Here is a 26,137-nt window from a genome sequence, read left to right as displayed (position 1 = left end):
GTCCGATCCAAGGAGTGAATCCAGATTGGGATTTTCCACAATTTTCGATTTTGAGGCAAAAAGTAACAAATTCTAAAAGAGCAAGAGAGATTGGGATCAATGGTGTAATTTGTTTTGTTTTGGTCGTAAAGTCAATGGATCTAAAAGCATCAAAAGTATGGACCCGCAAGCCACTCGTACGCCTATACGACACACCCACCTCCCCAAAGGTACTAGGTACTACAATTGGCCTCTCTGGGGCCAAACTCTGGGCTTAGCTTACAATGAAGATTGAAAGGGTCTCCTTCCTCCGCAAAATCAAGCCAAACATACTAAAATCGAATGCGATCTCTGTTTTAGCTGCACTGTGACTTTGATTTGCAGGAGTATCGATAAAATGATAAGGATTATCCAAATGTAGTTTCTATATGTGGTATATGGATCAATCGTAATATTTTTTGTTACTCGATATTTCCGGCGCGCTATCGATCGTCGAATAACACAATATCAACCCGGGCTATTGTCCTATAAGATAACTAAACGCATGTGGAAACTATACGTGTTTCAAAGCGAAGGTTTAGAAACATATAGAAAAGGACTACATCCCGGGCGGAGAGTGATACACGTAAAATACAGTAAATGTATGTAAATTGGTCTGTGAGGGGGCTGTGAAATGCACTCTACGCCCGTGGTATAGCTTTTTCATCAAAACACCCCATTCAATCACAAACCAAGCCCTGTTATTCGTTCTCCTTCCAGTTGGTTTTATCACGAAGCAATATTACACTAAACCGAGGCTAATGAGAATGGATTTCTAATCGCCAAACTCATCATGGACGAAGCGACGAACAACAATTTTAAGACGAAGTTGGAGACATTTTATCTTGATAATAGACGGTATAGTGGGATGAAGTTAATTCTATGACAAAAGCTTAAAATATATCAACATTTTTTGAAATAGGTGTGTAACCACAAAAAGACTCAATCGAGTTTGTTTGGTGCTTATTCTTGAAAAAGGATACTCTTACGTATGGTCATTTGAAAAAAGGATACCTTTAAATATGGTCAAGTATACCCTTAAATACGGTCAAGGATATCCTTAAATGTAATCAAGTATATCCTTAAATATGGTCAAGGTCAAGGATATTTATTCACAAGCTAATCCTAACATTCTTTATCCTTGCAGTTAATTTGATCTCGAAGCAATCGTCAATAAACCGAGGCTAATGAGGATAGATTTCTACCCGCTAAACTCATCATGGACGGAGCGACGAACAACAAGTTTCAGACGAAGAAGGCTTGTTGTATCTGACTGAAATTGAGTCTAGGACGGGATTAGTCTGTCCCTTGAGTTTTCACATTCATACAGAAGCTACGTTTTATGATTTTTTCAATCTGCAAGAGGTAGGAATTAATAAAATGTAAACCAGATGGGTTTCAAAGCGATACCAAGGTACATAGCAATGAAGACTACATCCCGGGCGGAGAGAGATAGAGGTAAAATACAGTAAATGTATGTAATTTGTGCTGTGAGGGGGCCGTGAAAAGTACTCTACGCCCGAGATATAGTCTTTTTCTAAAAACACACCATTCAGTCACAAGTCATGCCTGTTATTCTTTATCCTTCCAGTTGGTTGTATCACGAAGCAATATTACACTAAACCGAGGCTAATGAGAATGGATTTCTAATCGCCAATCCCATTATGGACGAAGCGACGAACGACAAATTTAAGACGACGTAGTAGACATTTTATCTTGATAATAGACGGTATAGTCGGATAAAGTCAATTCCATGACAAAAGCTTAAAACATATATCAGCATTTTTAAAAATAGGTGTGTAACCACAAAAAGATTTAATTGAGTTTGTTTGGTGCTTATTCTTGAAAAAAAGATACTCTTACGTATGGTTATTTGAAAAAAGGATACCTTTAAGTATGGTCAAGGATACCCATCAATATGGTCAGGTATATCCTTAAATATGGTCAGGGCCAAGGATATTCATTCACAAGCTAATCCTAATATTCTTTATCCTTCCAGGGTGGTTTGATCTCGAAGCAATCGTACATTAAACCGAGGCTAATGATGATGGAGTTCTAAACGCTAAACTCATCATGGACGGAGCGACGAACAACACTAAAGTTTCAGACGAAGAAGGCTTGTTGTATTTGACTGAAATTGAGTCTAGGACGAGATTAATCTGTACCTTGAGTTTTCACATTCATACAGAAGCTATTTTTTGTGATTTTTTCAAACTACAAGTGGTAGGAATTGAGAAAATGTAAACCAGATGGGTTTCAAAGCGATGCCAAGGTACATGAGCAATGACGACTACATCCCGGGCGGAGAGAGATAGAGGTAAAATACAGTAAATGTATGTAATTTGTGCTGTGAGGGATCTGTGAAATGCACTCTACGCCCGAGATATAGTCTTTTCCTCAAAACACACCATTCAGTCACAAGTCATGCCTGTTATTCTTTATCCTTCCAGTTGGTTGTATCACGAAGCAATATTACACTAAACCGAGGCTAATGAGAATGGATTTCTAATCGCCAAACTCATCATGGACGGAGCGACGAACGATAAATTTAAGACGACGTCGGAGACATTTTCCCTTGATAATAGACGGTATAGTGCGATAAAGTTAATTCCATGACAAAGCTTAAAAATATACCAGCATTTTCTAAAATAGGTGTGTAACCACAAAAAGATTCAATTGAGTTTGTTTGGTGCTTATTCTTGAAAAAATGATACTCTTACGTTTGGTCATTTGAAAAAAGGATACCTTTAAATATGGTCAAGGATACCCTTAAATATGGTCAAGGATACTCTTAAATATGGTCAAGGATACCCTTAAATATGGTCAAGGATACCCTTAAATATGGTCAAGGATACCCTTAAATATGGTCAAGGATACCCTTAAATATGGTCAAGTATATCCTTAAATATGGTCAAGGTCAAGGATATTTATTCACAAGCTAATCCTAACATTCTTTATCCTTGCAGTTAATTTGATCACGAAGCAATCGTACATTAAAACGAGGCTAATGAGGATAGATTTCTACCCGCTAAACTCATCATGGACGGGGGAGCGACGAACAAGTTTCAGACAAAGAAGGCTTATTGTATGTGACTGAAATTGAGTCTATGACGGGATTAATCTGTACCTTGAGTGTTCACATTCATACAGACTGAAGCTGCTTTTTATGATTTTTTGAAACAAAAAGTGGTAGGAATTGAGAAAATGTAAACCAGATGGGTTTCAAAGCGATGCCAAGGTACATGAGCAATGACGACTACATCCCGGGCGGAGAGAGATAGAGGTAAAATACAGTAAATGTATGTAATTTGTGCTGTGAGGGGGCTGTGAAATGCACTCTACGCCCGAGATATAGTCTTTTTCTAAAAACACACCATTCAGTCACAAGTCATGCCTGTTATTCTTTATCCTTGCAGTTGGTTTTATCACGGAGCAATCGTACACTTAATCGAGGCTAAGTAAGGTGGATTTACAACTGTTACAGCCATCATGGACGAGACGACGAACGAGGCCAAGTAGGGCTCTGTGCATGGCGTTCAGATATTGTTGATGGCTTACATCCCATCAGGGGTGTACAGGCTTAGAAGGATCATCATAACTTGTTTTTTTAACTGCAATCTTAAGGGACTTGCAAAAGATTATAGTTGCGTTAGTTAGTAAGAAATCCAAATGCTAACGTCTCATATCTTGCAAAGGAAAATGGCGCTTTTTCTAGTGGCTTTCCTTGTGCTGGGGATTTCTGGTATCGCAAAAGCTGGTCCTGGTTGGTATAGTACATTGCGCCCACACCCAAAGACAGGCCAGATATTTTTTCTTCACGGATCGTAAAAACTGAAATGACCATATAAGATCGATATCTTAACAATAGTTTTAACCCGTTGTCAATGGCAAAGTCAGTATCCCTTAACAATCCTTATGTGACGTGAAATGAATTCCTTATTTCTAGTGGGTAACACCTAAAAATAAAAAACACATAAAATTGTGGCCCTCTAAACCAAGGGCAAAATTTTCGTCTCTTCAAAATAAGACCGTAAAAATCCGGTACCGAATAAAATCTATGTGGTTGATCCATGACATGTTCCTTTTTCCAGAGTAAGACTTTGAAGATGACGACCTCTCGAAAGCTGCCTCCGGCTTCAAATAGTCCCTTTCACAGTTCCCTGCGCCATCTTGAAAGGTAGCTGTGACTTTGCATCGAAGAGAGATGAACGGTGAGCTTGCAATGATAGACCTTTTTTAATACCTTGGACAATTATTCACATATCTCTATAATTACAAGCTCACCGCTTGTCTAGCTTCAATGCAAAGGCACAGCTACCTTTCAAGATGGCGCAGGGAACTGTGAAGGGGACTATATAAAGGGTTATCACAGAAACTTACCGTAAACAGAGACAAAAAATAGGGCGGAGATCGGTCCTTCCTGTGGGATTGGGACGCAAAACCAGCGTCTTTGAAAGATCCTACAGCTAAATTTCACTTGACCCTTAAAGATACATTTTATGATCTCAGTATCAAAGATAATCGAAGAAGGGAGGCTTAAAATTCCTGAATGTACCACGACCCACTGGTCAAGCTGACACCGAGTCCACAATGGAGATATTGTTTCACGGTCCCGGCAAAAGCAAAACATCAGAGACTATTGTGAACCTTAAATTCAAGGGTTGGAGAGCGGTGTGGATTGGGTATGCAGAATTCTTGCGAAAAATTTATGCGAAAAAATCCTCAAAGAAGAAAGGCAAATGCAAAAATGGCAGCATAGACAAGTCAAAACAAGGATTAACAATTACATAAAATGGATCAACTAAAATTCTAATTTACAAGAAAAACTTTTAATTTACGCTAGCGCTTTTAAAGTGTACACGTATTAGAATAAATGTACTTTTATCATCAGTACTAATATACAAGCATGAACACCACAGTACACCGTTAAAAGATAATTTTCGTTGTAATTTATTCATCATCTGAGTTAAAATTATTTCTTCATTGCTAGGATTTTTTGTTTGAAATTTGCTTCTTAATTTGAGATTGTTCTTAACTGATTTCTGCGGCTGGTAACGCTCTAGTACACGGGAGAGGTTTTTCTTCACAATAAACAGTACGTTCCGGCCTCCCACCATTAACTTAGGGCCGTTCGCACGAAGGCTTTCTACCGGATAAATCCTTATGTGGACAAAACCTAGACTATATAGTTTCTTTGTCTAACGGTTCTGAATCTGTAAAAGACACATGAATATGGATACAACTCAAACAAAGATTCTTATTCTCAAACGAAATGACACGTGGTCTGAAATGGGAAAACATCACGCACCGCAAGGTAAGAAGGTCTGTTGCAGGTTTTCAATCATTCCCAAGAGAATGAAATAACAAAAGACACGTCGGCCATGTTGGATGTTATAACAAAAGAGACTAATGACGAACCTTTTGTTAAATTCATCCAACATGGCGGCTGTGAAAACCATCATATTGTAGCCTCAAAATCGCAAATACCTAATAACCCTTAACCGAATTTTTTTCCCTTATGCTTGACAAACGGTTTATCCCCGGCTCTGGAAACGTGTACACATTAAATCAAAAACAAAAATCAAGAATCGAATTTTCGCTCTGAATCTAAGATTTGGATTTAAACTTTTTTATAGTCATCTCATTGTATGCATGTAGATTTGGAGCCATCTGTGAATGTGTCGAGTTTTTTGTTATATTACAATTAAAACTATGGCATGTGCGTGTTCCAGTAATGTGTTAAACACATAAATAAATAATTTTGTGCAATGATCTACATATCCTAGTTTCTACTCGTGTGAAGAAGACACGATTTAAGAAATAAGAAAGCCTGGGGCAAAGCTGAATTTCATTAAAATTCTACCTCTTCCAAATCGGTTATTCTGAAAATTCTTTGATTAACACTACCACTTCAGGATAACCAGGATAAACTAAGACCTTATTTTTGGACTTAATATTCCCCCATTTCAGATCACCGTGTCATTCTCTTGAGAATAAGATTCTTTGTTTAAGGTGTGTTTATATTCATGTGCTTTCTCATGTGCAACCGTTAAACAAAGAAATGAGAATGATACGTGGTCTGGAATGAGAAAACACTGCACCAACACGAATAAGGTCTAATGGACCAAATCCAATTGGGTGTAAGGTTTTCCCACTTCAGACCGCCTGTCATTTTCTTGAGAACAAGATTCTTTGTTTGAGTTGTATCCATATTCATGTGTCACCGTTAAACAAAGAAATGATACTCGAGGGAACGACACTTGGTCTGAAATGGGAAAACACTGCAGCAAGACGAATAGACACAAGCACATCGGAATGCAGCTCGACTTGGAGGACAGCCATAAGTTTCCAATTCTCATGCGAAATAAAAATTCTCTGTTTTGTCATCCAAATTGAGCTGCTTTGACGTCACATGCAAGGGAACTATAAGTTCTAATACACCAGTTTCACCTTCAATGCATATCGCTGTTTTTGAAGGCTACAGACTCATTTGCACAGGCTTAGCCTCGTTTATAAGTCAGCTACTCACAAATACCATTAAACGTCCATGGGATTTCAAAACATTGGTATTGTTCAAGCTGCACATTCTTTACATTAAAGTTGACATTTGCAAATGATTTACTCTTAAGCGAGGCGGAAGCCTGCGAAAATGAGTCTTCAGTCTTAAAACACAGCGGTATTTACGGAATGAGAAAAGGGACTATTATCAAGTCTACAACTAGCTAATCTGATTAGACGCTAATAGGTGTAGTAGATCCTGAATCTCCTAACACAAGACTGCTCCCTCGATTTTGCATGTTGAGGGAATGCGGCGGAGAATGCCCAGGGCTACATCTTCCAGGCGTTCCTCCCAAAGCCGTGCCCGCTGGATGTAAAGGAGGACTTAAGCTATCTGTCATATCTGGTCTTGAGGACACACTGTTGGAATTCTGGCTAATTTCTCTTGTTTCTGATTGGATGATATTTGTCACTGAATCACGCTCGATCTCAGACACTTCTAGTCGCTCATGTACGTGGGATTTATGAGTTCTTTCTTGGATGCCAATGGAAATAAATGCGCTGTCCATCTTTTCCAATCTCGTCGTTCCTTCGCAAGACCCTTGAGATGTTTCAACGTGATTTCTTTCCAGGATTAAATCTTTTGGTCCCGAGATTTCTTCATCTAAAAAGGCAGAGTCCATCAAGTCTATTGGTTCCTGTCGGGTCCATTGTCCCTTGTTCTTTGGTGGTCGCTTGGGGACTGGACATGAAACATCGGTGTTCTTACTCAGAGTGGAAGATATCGTCGGTGGCCCGGTGGCTGCAATCTGAAAATAATCACATGAACTCGGCATAAAATGCCACATGAAAGTCCTGGGACGGATCCAGGGCTGGTGAAAGGGGGAGGGGGGGGGGGAGGTCATCACCTTTTGCTTAATTTATTAGTATTATCCTCAGTAAGCCACCACCCCTCCCCCCCTTATCCTTGCATTCCTGGTAACACCTTTGTAATAGTCACCCCCTGTAAAAATTCCTGTATCTGCCAGTGAAGTCTAACGATTTGTAGATGTAATTACAAGGCAGCACTCCTCGGATGTTTGTTCGGCCGGGAATTGAACCCACGCCCACCTACACTAAACTCGGTAACCAACCAAGCCAAATAGGATGTGGTATTACTTAAACGTGTTTCAGCTAAATCATGCATGCATGTAAATAAATCCCAGCAACCCACCCTGTGTCTTACTAACTCACTGGAACTTCGGAAGAATCTTTTTCCACTGAAGTCGCATCTTTTAGTGATGAAGAAAGCATCGGTTCCTCTGAAGAGCAAAAATAAGAACGGTTTGTAAGGGACATAATCATGTAATTAACGAATGCTATACAATGTTCGTTCTAAAGAGGGTCCTGAAGGGGAGCTGGGGTTTGCTTTTCTTGGGCTGAAAAAAATGGGATTTTATGGACTGGAAATGGGATTCACAAACAAAAAAAATTCAAAGGAATGGGAGTGAAATTTGAGCAAAACATCTAGGCTGGGACTATGGGGTTTGGTCAAAAGTGGGGCTGCTGAGAAATGGGATTAGAATCCCTCTCCTCAGGATGCTCTAAAAATATAAAGTTGGAAAAAAGCATAATACTTATAACCATGTTTATGATATGCCTCCTCGCCTTGGGCGTAATGTTTTACCATTTATTTCAGTCCACGCGTCATTCCCTTGAGAATAAGATTCTTTGTTTGAGTTGTATCCATATTCATGTGTCTTCTCGTGCGCAACCGAACGCAAGCGTTAAACAAATAAATGATACTCTAGGGAATGACACGTGGACTGAAATGGGAAAACATTACGCCCGAGCCCAGGGGGTCTAATATCGACCCTGGCAACTAGTTTTCATTCAAGAAGACTAGGGTTTTGACTTCCGTCAGTCAAATTTCCATCGTTCTGAGTCAGTATATTCTTGATTGATGGAAGTCTTTTAAAAACCTAGACTTCTAAGACTGTGCTGGTAGCTTGATAATAATGATGGTGATGATGATGTTGATGATGGTGATGATGATGATGATGGTGGTGATGATGGTGATGATCGATGATGATAGTGATGATGATGATGTTGATGTTGATAATGATGTTGATGATGGTGATGATGATGATAGTGATGGTGATGATGATGATGTTGATGATGGTGATGATGATGATGGTGATGATGATTGATGATCATGATGTTGATGATGATAGTGGTGATGATGATGGTGATGCTGATGTTGATGATGATGATGGTGCTGATGATGATGTTGATGATGCTGGTGATAATGATGTTGATGATGATGGTGATAATGATGGTGATGATGGTGATGATAGTGATGGTGATGATGATGATTTGATGATGATGATGATTTGATGATGGTGATGATGATGATGGTCATGATGGTCATGATGATGATGATGGTCATGATAGTGATGTTGATGATGGTGGTGGTGATGGTGATGATGATAGTGATGATGATGATGATGAGATGATGATGATGAAAAATAAGGAAACTAACGTTACCTGTAAGACCATCAAAACTGCTATCCAAATCCTTATTTTCAGGTGATGATAGGGTCAGCTGGATTGCTGGTGGATGTGAACCTCGCCTTTCTTCTCTCCGAGGGGGAATGGGTGGGGGCGAAGCTTGATCATCATGACTGCTCCCTGCTCTGTCTCTAGTGCTAGATCCTTTGGAGATAGGTGTCTTGATGGCAGCAGATTGAGAGTGTTCGCAGGAGCCTGTCCTGGTAGGTGGCGATGACGGACATGAATGATCCCCGCTAGATTTTCGTGTTCTTGGAGGAAGCGGAGGTGGGTCAGATTTCTTCCTCGGGGGAAGAGCAGGAGGAGGTTGATTGGGAAGTTCTGCTCGCTCTCTTTCCCTTTCTCTCGCTCTTTCTTTCAACTCATCGCGATGATCAAAGGTCGGTCTGCCCAACGAAGGGTCGTGTGATGCTCTTCTTAACGACGAGGTGCTTTTGCGGAAATGTTTTGGGGATCCCTCAGGGGTGGGTACTTCAAGGCTCGTCTCTGGGGACCAACCTTCGTTGTCGATACCCGGGCTAAGGGCGGAGACACTTCTTGCGCGTGATTCTACGTCTTTCAAAGAGTCAGGAGCAAGACAATCACAACTCGCTCGTCTTTTAGTCGATGCCACTGGAGACAAAGAGAAATTATTGAAAACTTTGTTTAAAAATTTTGAAGCTCTGGAGCCACGTCGCTTGAAGCTGGTGTCTCCTTCGCTGTCGGTGTTCTTGTCATCTTCGTGAGACTGTGATGCCGAGTGTCCATTACTTCGAAGAGAACTTGATCGAAGTCTTTCAAGCTCAATCATCGATAGCTTCCCTTCTTGTGGTTCTTGGATTGAAAGATGCGTATAGGACTTCTTCTCCAAAACAAGACTAGACCCAGAAGTTGTTCTTTCTAAAAGTCGTGCAGTAACGAGTGATTCAGGCCCACATGATGCGCCAAATACAGGAGTATGAGGACCCAAAGGTGAATGGTGCCTGTTGATTCCTTTACGAAACTGCTCAGACCGCCGTTGTACCCCTTCAAAAATATCTCCCATGGAAGCAGAATTTCTGGATCTAGAAGTGCAGGCGAGTTCCCTCCGCGCAGGAAGTGGAGGAGGCTTGTCGTTCAATGAATCAAATCCACTGTGAGACATACTTTTTTCAATGATCTTCTTAGTCCCTATTTCAGAAGACACAGCTAAACTTTTCACGTTGAGTTTACTATCACTGACCTTTTTAAAGTTCAATTTATCGATCGCCACGTTCCCTGTGCTGTTTCGTTTCGGGAAATGTGGAAAAAGATCTTGTTTCGCAAAGCTCTGAGGAGATTCTAGTTGAAAAAGACATTTTTGAAGTAGATCCTGGGTTTCATCACTTCTCTTTAAGAAATTCTGAAAGCTTTCTTGGTCTTGCCGTTCTTGTTCGACTGATCCACTAATAAACTGTACATCATTAGCAGACACAACATCTTCTCTTGATGGTTCTTCAGGGTCTACATTTTCGAACCCTTCATTTGATTGCACGACATTCAATGAAGTACTGATTTCCTGAGAAGTCTCGCTACTCGTAGACGTTTCACTCAAAATGCGATGACTTCTTCTTCCATTTAAATCAGTTCTCGTTAAAATATTATCTGATGAAGATTCTTCGTCGGCTAATTCCTGCTTGATCGAAATTCTAGTGCATTTTATCTGGCTGTGAGACTGCGGGAATATACTAGTTTTATGAGCCGTTGGGTTGGATAACTGCTCGAAGAAATCCTGACAAAACTGAGTATCAGGTGCTGCTGGAGTTTCTTTGGATGTCGGAGATGTCTCAGATGATTTCAGAGCTACAGTAGCATCAGAATATGGCTCGTAATCTTGACTCTGAGAATCAAACACTTTAGACTCTTTTCCACATTTTTCTTGATATTGTACTCCATAAGTATTTAACTCACGTTCATCGATATATTCAGATTGTTCACTTGATTCGTTGATAGATGGAATTCGAGATTTTAATATGGGAGCGACTTCTTCGCTGGTAGTCGACGTTCTGCGGTGTTCGGGATCAGATATGTGGACTGGTTCAACACCAGACTCACTGATCAAGTCTAAATACGCATTATCTGCGGGTTGTGCTATAGAATCCGCGTCATCTGTCACAGCTGGTTCAGATTCCTTTGTATCTATCGCATCTTTCACGCACATACCCTGCAGTAATGTTTTTCTTAAGGAATTTGGGCTCAGTTTTGGTCGTTCAATTTTGTCAAAGTTAAGTAAGGTATCCGACTCTGCTCTTACAGCTAAATTACACGAAAGCGTTTGTTTCTGAGAAGAAGTTTGGGGTTCCGTCAAAGCTTTTTTGAAGGTTTCTCCTGCAGGAGAAGAAGGGTGGACCAAATCCTCAAAACTGTTGCTTCGCTCATACTTGAACTTCTCACGTTTCTTTACCGCTGACTCGCAAAGAACGTTGGAATGTGCGCGGATCTTTGCTGCAATCTGATCACCAGAGTTAGTGAAGAACTGAAATAAGCCAACACCAGTTGCGCTTTTCCTGCAATGACAAAAGCAGGAATATGAGCGTCACCTGGATTTACCCCAAGCGAAAAATTATATTCTGAATGAATATTTTAAAATTTACTGTTAGAAATGTTATTTATCAGTTCGTATTTACGGCGTTCTGTCATATATCCAAGAACTGCGACATCAATTTGCACATAGTTGGTATTTTTTTGTGTGGGTTTGCATGGCACGCCAACTTGCGCATTGAATTGGAGTTCATCGTGTTAGGTTTTGAAAAACACTCGAACACTCTACTCGCAAGTGATATTGCGACTGGGAATCAAACCCGAGACCCCAGATGCGAGAGAAAAGTGTCTTTTAGTTACACCCAACCTTACAGCCATCTCAGCCACACGCGCCCTTTCGAGACAAACACTCTAATCAAGGGAGAGATCTAACAAACTCGAGACCACAGAAGTGTACTTTAGTGTGCTATAGCTACACCCAGCCCTAACCTCCCTTTCTAAACGTTAACACGGATGCACATTTGAAAATCTTATAATAGATATTTGCGCAATATTGAATTAATCAATAGTTATGAATAATAACACGAAAGAAAATAACGGCAAAGAAATTAATGGGGCTTACCTTCCTGATTCTAAGCTTAACAACTGTGTTCCGTGTCCACCAGCGCTTTCCGCAGACTCACATTTCCATCCCCTTAAGTCAACAAGTGGCCATGAGATGAAGGAAATGTTGGACTCTAGACGATGGAGAACAACGTGTTCATCTGTGATGTGCATTCGATATTTATCGCGGATTCCGTTCTTCTCCGAAGATGGAGTCAAACGAGTGGTCACTAAGAATCCTAGAGTTAAAACAAAAGAAGTGAAAGATTAGAAAAATTACTCGAAGCGAATTCAATTTTCACTCGAGTCAGTTTTAAGGTCCGGAGACGTGGTATACAATACATTTGCTGCACGGAACGAAACCACACGTAGCAATTTTTCCTGCAACTATAATATGAATAAGGAAACGCTACCCGATCCTTGACAGAAATGACACGGTTCTTGTTCACTCTGGTTAAGTTAAACTGGTTGTGTGCAACTGCGTAGAACTCGATTCTACTTGTGCAACATTGTGCGTATCCGTTGCAGAAATCAACCTGCACACACACGTTGCAATGTTGCGTTCGCGTGTGTGTCGCGTGCAAATGTTGCATCATCTGTGGGGACTTTTAGGGGTCCCGTCACGGTGCTATAGACCTCTGCATTAAATCACTGCCTGGGGGTCAAAACAATTGAAAATATTGACAACAAAAAAAAGATTCCCATCCTCAAGAGAAGAGAATTCTATTTTGACCCCCAGATTGGGGATTAGTGCAAGGGGATTAGTGCAAGGGGTCTATATAGGGGTTATGAATTAAGGACTTCAAGAAAACAGCAGAAGTGTATGGACCGCCTCACCCTACTAAATCGTCTTATCTTACTAAGGTACTTACTAGGGTACCACTTATTAACCAGTGGCTAATAAACCTGCGGCCATCGTTCCAATGAGTTGATTGTTGCAAAGGGAAAAAAACCGGAGTTGAACCACAATAGAGAATCAGCAAGTAACTCTTTTCCCATATGAAGGCACGTTCAGGAATTGAACTCATGATTACGGCACACTGGCAACGCGCATATCACCATTCTTAAACTACGAGAGTTACACCACTATTAAATACAGTACCATTAATTATTCACCTTGATTATTGTCCTCACGGGCAGGTGGATCTGAGGCTCTTCGTAACCCTAAATCAACATCCAGTACAGGGCTACCTGATGCAGCAACATTAGGGACACTACGTCGGGGTACTGGAGGCGATTCGGGGTACACCAAGTTCGTAAGGTCTGGAGGGCATTCTTGGGGAGTCCCGGGTTTGATAGCAACGCGATTGAGCGCTTCGACCCATTCTTTCGTGTCTTGTTCGTTATCTGATGCCAACATTAAAGCGCTATGAGGAGAGACGATCATGAAGGCATTGCGCTGTGTCTTAGATGCGTCGGTTGTTCCAATATGGATGACGTTTTCTAAACTGATCCGGTTTATATCCTTGTTGCCTCGAGTCACGTGGTAAGACGGCTCATCTTTGAAATACTCAAATACTGGAGGAAAACCTCGAAGAACGAAATACTTGGACTGCCAGGCCTATGCGGGTTAGTAATTACAAAATCAATCAATTAGGTCAAAGATAAAACTAAACTTATGCTCACCTGATAGACGATGGTCACGCGATTGCGTGACTCATTAAGCACGCCACGATAGACTGATTTACTATTAATGATATTAATGACGTCTCCGAGACACGAGCGAAGCAAGTTCGAAAATAGCGAGCGTCGAAATTGCGAGGTGTTAGCGCGCGTTTTAGGCTACTTCCGTTTTATTCAGCGCGCGTGAACTAATACGAAGATTTGCCAAAAGTCTAATGATGGTAATGATGATGATGACGGTGATTAAAATAACATATTAAACAACAAAATGTCAACACCAAAATAACCAGTTTAAAATGAACTCATTTGAATTTGCTGCCGCCATTTTGGAAACAGGTCTAATTACCTTGAATCTAACTTTTCCTGTTGTAGGCGGACGTTTTATCTTTAGGTAACCACACTTTTGGATACTCTCAATTGTTGGAACAGTCGCCATTCTTTGCTTACTTTATGCATCGTCTCGTCGAGTGGGTGTATTTTATCATTCTGTCGAAAAAAGGTAGAACTCCTGGTAAGAGCGACTATTGTTGCATCTTTTCTTTTCTTTTGCTTTCTTTTAGCTTCTTTTTTATGCTCTCTCTCTCTCTCTCTCTCCCTCTCTCCCTCTCTCTCTCTTTCTCTCTCTTATCTTTTTTTTTGCGTTCAACAACAAAGGTTCTCGATTTTAATTGAAAGCATACGAAGGAAGTTGAGGTCAATAGTTTCATTCTTTGACAAGTAGCGCTCTTCGGTGATGTATACAATTACGTGATTAAAATACCAGAAAAAGAAGCAACCCTTCAAGCTTCAAATTTATTTATCGTCTAGATTAAAACTCTCACTAAATAAAGAACGATTTAAACGTTTTCTGATGATTCAGTGTTCTAACAAACAACATCTATTGCCAAGTCACCAAACACTTTGCATGCATTTTGAGTTTAAATAATTTAATAAAAATCCGAAGTTTTAGGATTATAACAGCACAAAAAGAGGTCAGTTATATTGAAAGCGATACTTGCCTGAAAAAATGGGAAGAAGCGAATAAAATGTGAAGCTAAAGAAAGCCAAGCGAGAAAAATAAACAAGGTTTTGAAGCGATGACAAATTAAAGATGTGACAATTATACGAGTGTTAACAGACGAGTAACTCTTGACTCGAAAAATAGATAAATTTATTCAAATAATATATTTTCTTCGTTTAAACGTTATCAGGCATTAAATATTCCTATGATCAGTGATGAAAACACTTGCTTGGATGAATTATTCATAGACCAAATGAACATTATTCGTACTATTTAGATGAACAATTTGTTGCGTTGGCTGTAATATTTCCTTTGTGGTCAGCTTTTTTAGCATTTGAACAAAAGGGATACGTCCTCAAACAATACCGAATTAAGAGGGTTTTCGGCTGAAATGTTTCGCTTAATGACTTTCAAATACTAATTTCCATTCGAGAATTTTAATCTAAAGTCGAAAGTCCTGACAATATTTACAAAATGCTGGTTCGCCTAGACGCTTTCATTAGGCCATGATCGACGATTTATACAAATTTTCAATGTGAAATTCAATTCTACGACCCTTCGTCTCAACCTTAAAACCGAATCTTTAAAAGTGTATTATAGCGAGATACATGATGTTCAAGAAATTATATCATGTAAAATAAGGCCAGATACATGGTATGTGCAAACTAAGATTATTATTGAATTATATATCGAGTCAATTTTGAACTATTTTTGAAATAATTCAACAATATTCAAAAGGGTATCAATAGAATTGAACACTGATAAGATCGCCATGTAGTTTCCTAATATTTATTTCGAAAATATATTTTAGTAAAAGGTCGCAATGGAAGAGAGAAACATTGATGAACTAAGCTCGCTTAAGGAAAGATATATTATATATATTTTTTAATTATGGAATTAACTAAATTCTCGATTTAAAAAAATATTGGGTTATTTAATCATTATTCGGTTTTAAGGGATAAAGGGATAAAGAATTCATATATATTCTTTCTGTATTAGTATTTCACGTCGATATATAGTTGAGAATGAAGTGTAGGTTCATGAAGAGTACTGTTTTTTTATGAGCTATTTGAAGTATAACATTTTACCTGCTATATTTTTCTGTATGTCGTGCCTCGATCTCAACTTGATGTTTTCATCGCTCACTGCTCAATACACGTTAACCAACGAAAATATCCGCTATCTTTTTCTCCCAAATGCAAAACTATACGTCCAAGAAGCAATTCATTTAGAAGTAGAAAGAACTAAAAATAGTAATTGTCTGTGAAGTACATGCTATCCTTGCTGTGTACGGTACCTTTGCCCGTGGTCAATGTGGTTGAACAGTAGTCTCTAACTGCTCTAAAAATCCACTGTCCTTGCCTCGCAAAAAAAATCAAAGAGTTATAAATCCAAGAGGTGGGTTTTGAGATAAACTGTGAAGAATCGTTGATAGATTTACTGATGATACACAAAAATCGACCTCTGTGAGACCTCTGTGAACGATGTATTCCGATCAAAAAATGTCACGAGAAAAATTAAATAATAATAGAGAATACCCGTGAAGCTTAGCGGTCATAACTGCTTCTGTTAGGGGTGGGGTAGGGACAAGACGTGAAAATAATAAAAAAATATAAAGATAAATGTGACTAAGTAACTCTATTCTAATATTTTCTGTGCTGTAACGCATTTTATTTTGCAACTGTCATGTCTAAAAATCGTTTTAAAAATTTTCATTCAATAATTTTTTATACTATTGCTGCCAATTTTCCTTCATTAATTTACTAAATTCATTTACTAAATACATTTACAAGCACTTTGTTTAAATATCATAATCAAGATTTTTTAGATAAAAAATATATATTATATATTTTGTGAAATTATTATGAATCAGGTGATTTTGAAATTTTGTATTTGTCCCTCTCTCCCTAAGGAACCAGATTCATGTCCTTACCCCTACCCCGAGGGGTTCACACTGACAAGAGGCCACCTGAAAAAACAAAATGGAGGAAAGTAGAGGCGATCGCGGTAAAATAAAGGTTCTCACTTTAAACTGCTGGTAAGAATAATTGTATTGTTAATCATTGAAGATTTTTCAAGTGTGTTTTAATTATCTTAAATAAAGGATTTTGAAGTCGTTGATGAACCGATGTTCAACTTGGTTGCAGGTATCTGAATCCAAACATCTTGTATTAGGGTCATTTTGTTAATGTTTAACAGTGTTTCAAGCTCGCTTCATGGAGCACATAATATAACTGTTCATTCCCTGATCATTCAGCTCTGTCATTCAGTTGGTCTTTATCAAAGTGGTAGTGTTTTTATAGAGCGGCAGGTTTTGTTTTGATGTGGGATGGGGGTAGACAATATATATCACCGCCTCTAGATTTCGGATGTTATGCAATATAGGATACAATCTTTTGATTTCCCATGATTAAGGTCTGTGAGCCAGCTAGTATATTGCAGATCAGAAGCCCATTACTAGAAGCAAATCATCTCCCATACTGGGTCTGTGAGCCAGCATATTCCCAGATCAGGAAGCCATTACTAGGAGCATACATCTCTCATAACTGTCTGTAAGCGAGCATATTCCCAGATCAGGAGCCCATTGCTAGAAGCATCCATCTCCCATACTGGATATGTGAGCCAACATATTCCCAGATCAGGAGCTCATTACTAGGAGCATTTATCTCCCATACTGGTTTTCGTAGCCAGCATATTCCAAGATCATGAAACTATTACTAGGATCAATTGGGTCTGTAACCAGCATATTCTTAGGAAAAAACCCCATTGAAAATGAATTCAAAGCAGAGACACATCATTGAACAAATCATTGTTGTCTAGTGACATGCTTCTGACATGCATTTCTTTTTTCGTATCTAGGGGTATTCCATATGTATCCAGCGATGTCAAAAAAAGATTTACTTACATTGCAAAAGAGTTGGCCTCTGGAAAATATGACATCGTTTCTCTTCAAGAGGTAATTAATTCAATCCTAGCACAGCTAACTTACAGTATCTGGTCAGGACACCCTATGACACACCCCCAAGCATGAAGGACCTCTGGAAAATTCTCTGGGCTGACCTAAGTCAGGGCATGGCTAACTCACAGATCAAACCCTGAAACAACCTCTGGGCTGATCTAAGTGAGGACACGGCTAACTCACAGATTTAATCCTGAAACAACCTCTGGGCTGATCTAAGTCAGGGCATGGCTAACTCACAGATTGAACCCTGAAACAACCTTTGGGCTGATCTAAGTCAGGGCATGGCTAACTCACAGATTGAACCCTGGAACAATCCCTGGGCTGATCTAAGTCAGGGCATGGCTAACTCACAGATTGAACCCTGAAACAATCCCTGGGCTGATCTAAGTCAGGGCATGATTTCAAAGATTGAAATGGAATCAAGCTCAAAGGTTTTGCAGATGGAGGAAAGATATATAAAAAGCAATAATTTGTTATTATACTTCCTTGTACCATTTAAATAAGCAGATATGTTATCTTTGCCACAAATTTCTTTCTCTCTGATTGTAGGTCTGGAGTCAGACTGACTATGAATATGTTGCTAAAAAAGTAACAGAAGTTTTACCATACGCAGTCTATTTTCACAGGTTAGTTTATGCTTTCTTTCTAATACTGATACTTTGTAACTCGATCCTTTTATTTTCTTTAAAAGATTATATTCCACTAACATTTTGTTTTTTATATTCAGTGGTGTCATTGGCAGTGGTGTCTGTGTGTTCTCTAAGTACCCTATAACAGATACGTTCAACTATCGCTACTCTCTCAGTGGTTACATGTACATGATTCATCATGGGGACTGGTTTGGTGGCAAATCAGCTAGTTATTGTCTTATTGACCACCCAATGCATCCAATATATCTATTTACTACCCATGTAAGATTCTCTATGTTTTTTTTTAAATATTGTGTTGAGTTTATATGGTTTGGTTACCACCATTAGTCAATTTGGTAAGGTGGAAAAGGTAGAAATATCTGACTTCCTAAGTTTACTGTAATTAGTATTTTTGATTAATGGAAACCAGAAACAGATGACTAGCGCTGACAGTGGTCATGAAATTATGAAAATGGGTGCAATGTATTTCTATAGTTTATACAGTGACAAGTACACAGGTTTTGCGCAGCAGAGTTCCAATGGGTGCATTTGCATAAACCTCGCCCATGCACCTGAGTCAGTCCCCCACAGTTTCACACAACTGTGGTTTTGCACAATAATACCTGCACATGCCTTCACATGCCTTGACCTTTTCTCATCCTTTAAAGTGAAGAAATAAAAAACTTGCTTGCTGTGCTGTGTGCTGTCATAAAGCACGCAGGGGTTGGCATAACACGAGAGAAGTGTTAGGAGAAACATGACGTGTAGCGAAGTGCTTTTGGACACTTCTAGAGTGTTCTGCCAATCCCCAAGTGCTTTATGACTGCACACAGCACAGCAAGCAAGTTTTTTATTTCTTTTATGAAATACAAATTACAATAATAGATAGGAATGACGTAACGGAAAGTGCATGCCTGTGCAATGTGCTGTCATAAAGCATGCGCCAAACCAATCAGAACACAACATTCATAACCGTTATATTATAATAATTTTTAGTCATCAAAGAGAAAATCTGATCATCTTTTGATAGGTAATTAGGTTAAAGATTAGCATGGTCATATCATATTGGTAGTTAAAAAATCTATTATTATTATTTTTACTTTTCATTGTAGCTTCATGCAGAATATAACCGTCAAAATGACTCCTATCTTGGTCATCGCACAGTACAGGCATTTCAGTTATCAGAATTCATCAATTATCTAACAAAACCGTCTGACTGTGTTATTGTTTGTGGCGATATGAATACTGAGCCTACAGACACATGTTACAGAGTCATCAAACATCTTCCTGATCTTACTGATACATGGGATGTGGCTGGACAAAAGGTTGGTTCATAATTAAATAAATTGTTTGATTCATCAACCCAAGAATTGTTTTATGTTAACCTAGCTTTCAACCTCTGCAGTCATCTTCAGAGTTAACATGAAACATTTGAATACGCAATTTGCATTTTAATACAACTGAACTAGCATGCGCAAGAGGTTGATTGGTAGAACCACAGATATACTATTGTCATTATGTATTATCATTATGCAGCACTTTTCAAAAATCAAATTTAAAAATCAAATTCAAAAATTTGCCATTTTGTTTGAGGCCCCAAAATGCTGAACCAGACAAAAACAACAACAAAAAAGAAGAAAAACAGCTTACTGTAAATAATGAAAAATAATAAATTACTGTATGAATTCTACAAAGCTTCCATTTTGTTGCCAAGAGAAGGGGGGTTGGCCCCCTTAGCCCTGCCTACGCCCATGAGAAAGGAGAAAAAGGATGTAATTGTGATTCTAAGATGTATTGTATATCTCATCATTATAGGGTGATTTCCATGGCAACACTTGTGATCTGAGCACTAATTCCTATACCACCATTAAACTTGACAAAGAATTGAGAGGAGGTTCGAAAGATGGCAAGAGGATAGATTATGTATTCTACCGAGCTCCTCCCGGCACCATTAGATGTGTGGAGCACATGGTCACCATGGGTAAAATTCCAGGAGAAGATTTGTCATACTCGGACCATGAAGGAGTTCTTGCAACATTTATTGTGGATGATGATACATCATCAATAGATAGTTCAGCAGTTGATGGAGGTATGTATAATCAATGCATTAATGTCTATAACCATAGGATAGACCAGACCTGCAGATACAATGAATATTGTGTGGTACCAGAAATTATCCATACCCACCCCCCCCCCCCTCCCCCCTCCCAATCAAAGAAATTTTTAAAGATCCTCCTCCTCACCCCCCAAAAATTGCCATTTTCCTCAACATAAACTCTGTAATTTTTGTTCTTTTTCTGAGCCTCACCCTTCGGAAATTCCAAATTTCTTGATGGGGTGGGTATAGATAATTTCTGGAACTACACATTCCCTGATTGAATCAAATTATGAAACTTCTATTAAGCAAACACTAGTCATGGTCCCAAGGGTGCCCGTTTAATAGAGGTACCACTGTATTTAACTCCTACCTTATTTTCCTTCCCAAAGATGAGAAAGAAAGCTTGAAGAAAAAGTGTGAAGAAGTTTTACAAGAAATCATGAATGTCACACAACATGAAATAGATAGCATATCTAATGCAAGACTAACAACTTGTCTTCTTATCTTCCTTCTTGCTGTTTTCATTTTCTCTCCGTTAGTGTACTCAGCTGGCTTCTCATCAGCTTTTCACATACTAAGACCATTAGGGAAGATGGTGTATGTACTAAGGTTTTTGAGCACAGTGTTTTTGACTGGTGTACTTTTTTATGTGATATTTAATTCAAGAGATGAATTGAAAGCCTATCAGAATGTACAACATGAGGTTAAACTGCAAATGAAATACAAGAAGTAATGAGAAAATTAATGAATGAACTGGGAAAATATGATTAAGTGTAAATGTGTAGTTCCAGAAAGTATCCATACCCCACTCATGGAGGAAATTGGAAATTCTGGAGGGGAGGGGGTCAGAGAATGAACAAAATTACAGAGTTTGTATGGAAGAAAATTGGAAGTTCCTGGGGGTAGGGGGGTCCTTCTACAAATTCCCTCCATGTTGGAGGTATGGATATTTTCTGGGACTACACGATGATAATGATTTTTACGTGTGATCTTGGATTCCAAATGAACACACTGCACAATGGATAATATTTATGACAATAAGCAATCGCATATTAGCATTCATCGCAAAAATTTAGATTATTTTATTTGATTATAGTTTCTTAATTCTTCAATTTAAAATTCTCATTAAACTTTGATAATCTTGATAAGATATATATATATATGAAAGGAATATAAAACATGCACGCATGTCTCTGTTCTGTGATATAAACACTCTGGGAGCTGTAGAGCACAAGAGAAGCAAACTTAGGAACACAAGGTGTGGCCAAGTGTTTCAATTGCTTTTCGAGTGCTCTACAGCTCCCAGCTTATTTATATCACAGTACAGACAAAAGCAGATGTTTTATATTCCTTTCATAAGATATGTTTGAGCAACTATTTTCTGTCCTCTGATATAATCACGGTAGCCAACCAATTAGTGTGCACCATATATCTCATATATCTTATAATAATTATGAATCAAAATGTATTTTTGAAAATCTAATAAATAATTTCCAAACTATTTTGTTGTTCTTTTTTTTAGCTGCGCAAATAATTCAATATTTTAACTGTAGGGTATTTCAGGCTTCATAAAATTATTAGAATGGAAATCATTATGAAACGCCTAATAGTAAATAAATGAATCATAATTGTAAATAAATGAATGGTCATAAATTAGTCACAGCCCCAAATGTTAATGCATTTAAAAGTGGAGTCTGTAAATTAGAACACTAACTTTGATCCTGACCTACCCGAGCACTTAAGCCTTGAAGAGAGGGCGTGCTTGTAATTTGGTAAATGTGAATGTAAATCAAAATAATATGTAATAATTTTTTCAAAAATTATTTTCTTGCTTATTTTGACACTTTCAAATAACGCCATTATCGTAGAAATCTTGTTGTAAATGAAAAATTTCAGTATCGAACCGGAAGTGCGGTATTGATTTTCCATATAAGGTCAGGAATCATGGTTAACTTCCTGTCTTGTCTACAGTCAACCCAACCCATATCAAGTTGAACTTTGAAGCGAGAGTCAGCAAGTAATAAGGATCATCTAAATATATCTGCTACAAACCGCTAAAATGTACAGTTCTGCAAAGAAAGAGAGTGAAATACAGAATCAGCAAAGAATTATCAGTCAGCTAAAGAGAGAATGTAAAGTTGAACGGATGAAGGTATCACACGCAGCCTCTGAGTGAGTATTGTGAAAATTATCCCACTTATATTATTCTCTCAGTTCTCTCTCTGATGGCACGTTATTTCTGTGTCTTTGATCTCCACTTATCGCCTACTACCATCTCTATTATATTCAGAAATCCCTTTGTATTAGCAATGTAAAATTTTTGCGTAATTGCTGAAGAGTTTTGTCAGGAAATCCAGAAATCGTAAGCAGATTTGGATCATGCTGAATCACGCTAGTTTGCTGATGCTTGCTAAAAAAATTAATATTCAATTTAGTGTGAGCTGCGTCGGTGTTTCTAATGAAACAGTAATGATGAAAAGGTAAATTATACACCGTGAAAAGATTTCATCTTTTCACGGTGTATAATTTACCTTTTCATCATTAATATTCAATTTAGAGAGTAATTATTGTTTTCATTTTATTGTTTTGAATATATAAGGTTTATCGAGAAACTTTAGTATAATTTTTAATTCAAATTAAATGACTTTGGAAATATAAAGTGCGTCAGAATTTATACTGAACTACATCCTTGATGTTTTGTGAGTAAACACCACTAAAATGTCATTCAACAAGCAGCTTGGGCTCAAAGTTGTGAGAAAAATCAAAATATTATCGATCTAGGATTTATATATTCGTCAATCTGGGCAATATTTTATAAACTGTGCTGACTTTTTGTTTTCTGATTATAAAAATAATTTCAATTTTGTTATGATTGGAGAGCGATTGAGTAATTATTAATTAACACGATAATAAATGTTGTGATTAAATTTAAATCTTTGAATGAGACATTAATGATTTATAGTTTTTTGGTTTACTGTAGCTCTTTTTCTTCACCTCACTTCATAGGAGTTTCATTTTTATATCCTGTATTGTGAATGTATATTGCACTTTCTGTTTTGAGTTTAAAGATTTCAGTTTATTTTAGTCCTCACTTAAACCTCAGTTTATGACAAACAATAGGACGTTGTTGTCTCATGTTTATTAGTCTTTAGTGATTAGGAGCCCTGCTATTTTCAGTGCTCATCCTTTAGATAATATATATACTTAAATATTCTTATTTCAGATGAAATTTATTCTGAAACTTGATCACGATGTTGCATGTCTAGATAGGAGAAGTGAAATTCAATCCCCAAACATTCCAAGAAAGCCACATGTTTTCGTAATGTTAACATTCAATTAGTCAGTCGCCCTATAATTGTGAAGGTATTTCAAAGAAAATATTTTTAGCCAGCAAAATCTTTCAAAAATATTGATAGACATTTAATAATAATAATAATAATAATATTTATTTATAAAGCGCAAATACAAATCTGTTCTAAGCGCTAGTAAACAAACGACAAAGACAACGACAAAATAAATTATTTACAAAGAATATGCTAATTTGAAGAGATAAGTTTTAAGTTCAGTTTTGAATGAGGCAAGACTTGATGCATTTCGGAGAGATATTGGAAGTGAGTTCCAGAGTTCAGGAGCAGCCACAGAGAAGGAGCGATGACCATAAGATTTAAGATTATAAGAATGTGCTGATAGAAGAACTTGTGATGCAGAACGAAGATTACGGTTCGGTTTATACACTGAAATGAGTTCCCGGATATAGATAGGAGATTGGCCATGAAGAGCTTTAAAAGTAAGTAATAGGATTTATATTTGATTCTAGATTCAATTGGTAGCCAATGCAGATTAACGAGGATAGGTGTAATGTGGTCATGTTTATGGGAAAGAGTGATTATTCTGGCAGCAGCATTCTGTACAGATTGTAGTTTATCTAAGAGTTTGTTTGGTAAGCCAAGAGCAGAGAGTTACAGTTGTCGAGTTTTGGAGGATATGAACGCGTGGACGAGAGTTTCAGTTGTTTTCAAAGAGATGTATTTTCTTATTTTAGCAATGTTTCTGAGATGATAAAAAGAAGACTTGCAAATATTATTCACATGACGAACCAAAGTAAGATGCGTATCAAATATGACACCAATGTTCCGAGCATGCATTGAGGCATTATCACATCAGAACCAAATTTGAAGAGAAGGAGAGTTAACTGTGGGCTGTGCTTTGAAGAAAATAACAGGAATTCAGTTTGCCTTTATTTAGTTTCAATTTATTTGTAGTCATCCAAGCATCAATATCAGATAGACAGTTTTCAATCAGATTCATGGAATCATTAAGGGACAAATCATCATTACAGGTAGAAAGGAATATATAATTGAGTGTCATCAGCATAAAGGTGGAAAGGCATTCTGTGTATTCGGAGGATATCAGCTACTGGAGAAGTATAAAGGAGATACAACAAAGGACCAAGTACAGAACCTTGAGGTACGCCACAATCAAGTTGAGGGCTTCAGAAGAAAAATCATCATGGAAACAATTGAAAGCGATCAGTGAGGTAGGACTTAAAACCATTGAAGAGCTATGCCAGAAATGCCAAATTTTGTATGGAGAACGATCTAGAAGAATTTGATGATGCAACTGTGTCAACATGCAGCAGATAGGTCCAAGAGTAGCAATGGCAACACATAGAACGATTGTCAATGGAGTGGAGGATATCATTTTGTACTCTCGAAGAGAGCAGTTTCTATTGCACTAGCTGATGAATGTTTTGTATGCAGACTGCAATGGTTTCATGGGAGATTGTTCAGAGACTAGTTTGATAATCATTTTAGCTGAGGGAAGGAAACGACTTTTCCAATAATTCTTGGAGATATTTCTTTATATTAGATGATAGGGCGATAATTTCCAAAATTTCATGATCACGAGATGGTTTTTTCAGTAAACGGTTTTATAAACAGCACATCCTCATTTAAGAGAAGATGGAACAACACCAGTTTTGAAGTGACAGGTTAACGATTTCACATATAGTAGGCATGTAATGCATGCCAAATGTCCAAGTAGGGACTTGCAGGAAAAGGATCCAAGACTACAGGATTTAGATGACATCTTTTTTTTTTCGCAATGGCTGATACATTCATTGCAATAGAGAAGGCCGAAATGAATCAATTTTTACAATCCAGTTTAGAGGTGAATACCTTGATAGTGAGAATCATTTGAAAGAATGTGACGTAGGAACGAAGTCCATTTCTGATGTTAACGATTTTGGTTTTTAAAGAAGTAACAAAATTGTTAGCTAGATCTTTGTGATGAGTTGAGGTTGGGTAGTTTTTTTTCCTCAGGTATACGGTGTAGTGGGTGTCAAAATTGGCGATCAATGAACGGAATTTATCAGTGTAATCTGGTTAGTAACGCAGTTCCAAGCTATCAGTAATCAACCATTAGTAATAAAATTTCATTTTTGCATCAAAAATCAGTTTTTTAACACATTAGCTCATTGATCAACATATAATTCGACAATTCACGGTCCCTCTAATTTGGAACGTCGCTCAATACGTCTTTCTAGATATACGACGCTTTGTTTTATAATTTTTATTCGTCAGTATACGCATGGAGCTCTGGTCGAAGGAGATGGATCGAGAACGTAAAGGAGGGCATGTTTATTTAGAAATGACGATAAATAAACTAGAGTTCATATG

The 26,137-nt window shown here is 38.0% G+C and overlaps 2 protein-coding genes across 5 annotated transcripts; one reads left to right on the top strand and one right to left on the bottom strand.

The window, feature by feature from the left end:
* Positions 1–4,944: 4,944 nt before the first annotated feature.
* LOC148910761 (uncharacterized) lies at positions 4,945–16,260 on the bottom strand. 4 transcript variants are annotated; one of them, XM_089031186.1, is made up of 8 exons: positions 16,068–16,260; positions 15,859–15,974; positions 14,117–14,256; positions 13,264–13,708; positions 12,167–12,386; positions 9,043–11,570; positions 7,750–7,817; positions 4,945–7,325 (listed from the first exon to the last, which is right to left on the bottom strand). In XM_089031186.1, the coding sequence occupies exons 3-8, from the start codon at positions 14,204–14,206 to the stop codon at positions 6,750–6,752; spliced, it is 3,927 nt and encodes a 1,308-aa protein (XP_088887312.1). In that variant the 5' UTR covers positions 14,207–14,256; positions 15,859–15,974; positions 16,068–16,260; the 3' UTR covers positions 4,945–6,749. The 4 variants fall into 4 exon arrangements, with proteins under 4 accessions (XP_088887312.1, XP_088887311.1, XP_088887313.1 ...); XM_089031185.1 differs by having other exon boundaries at positions 15,859–16,260; XM_089031187.1 differs by having other exon boundaries at positions 7,188–7,325; positions 7,742–7,817; positions 15,859–16,260.
* Positions 15,280–21,960, top strand: LOC148910760 (putative neutral sphingomyelinase). The gene is made up of 8 exons (XM_089031189.1): positions 15,280–15,424; positions 16,683–16,808; positions 17,630–17,726; positions 18,282–18,358; positions 18,460–18,643; positions 19,474–19,686; positions 20,177–20,450; positions 20,849–21,960. The coding sequence occupies exons 2-8, from the start codon at positions 16,753–16,755 to the stop codon at positions 21,190–21,192; spliced, it is 1,245 nt and encodes a 414-aa protein (XP_088887315.1). The 5' UTR covers positions 15,280–15,424; positions 16,683–16,752; the 3' UTR covers positions 21,193–21,960.
* Positions 21,961–26,137: the final 4,177 nt, after the last annotated feature.

Source organism: Actinia tenebrosa, unplaced genomic scaffold, assembly GCF_029948245.1.
Source record: "Actinia tenebrosa isolate PJP-AT-01 unplaced genomic scaffold, QUT_ActTen_1.0 PGA_scaffold16__25_contigs__length_10494907, whole genome shotgun sequence".
Classification (NCBI taxonomy): Eukaryota; Metazoa; Cnidaria; class Anthozoa; order Actiniaria; family Actiniidae; genus Actinia; species Actinia tenebrosa.
This window is presented reverse-complemented; position numbering and strand designations above follow the sequence as displayed.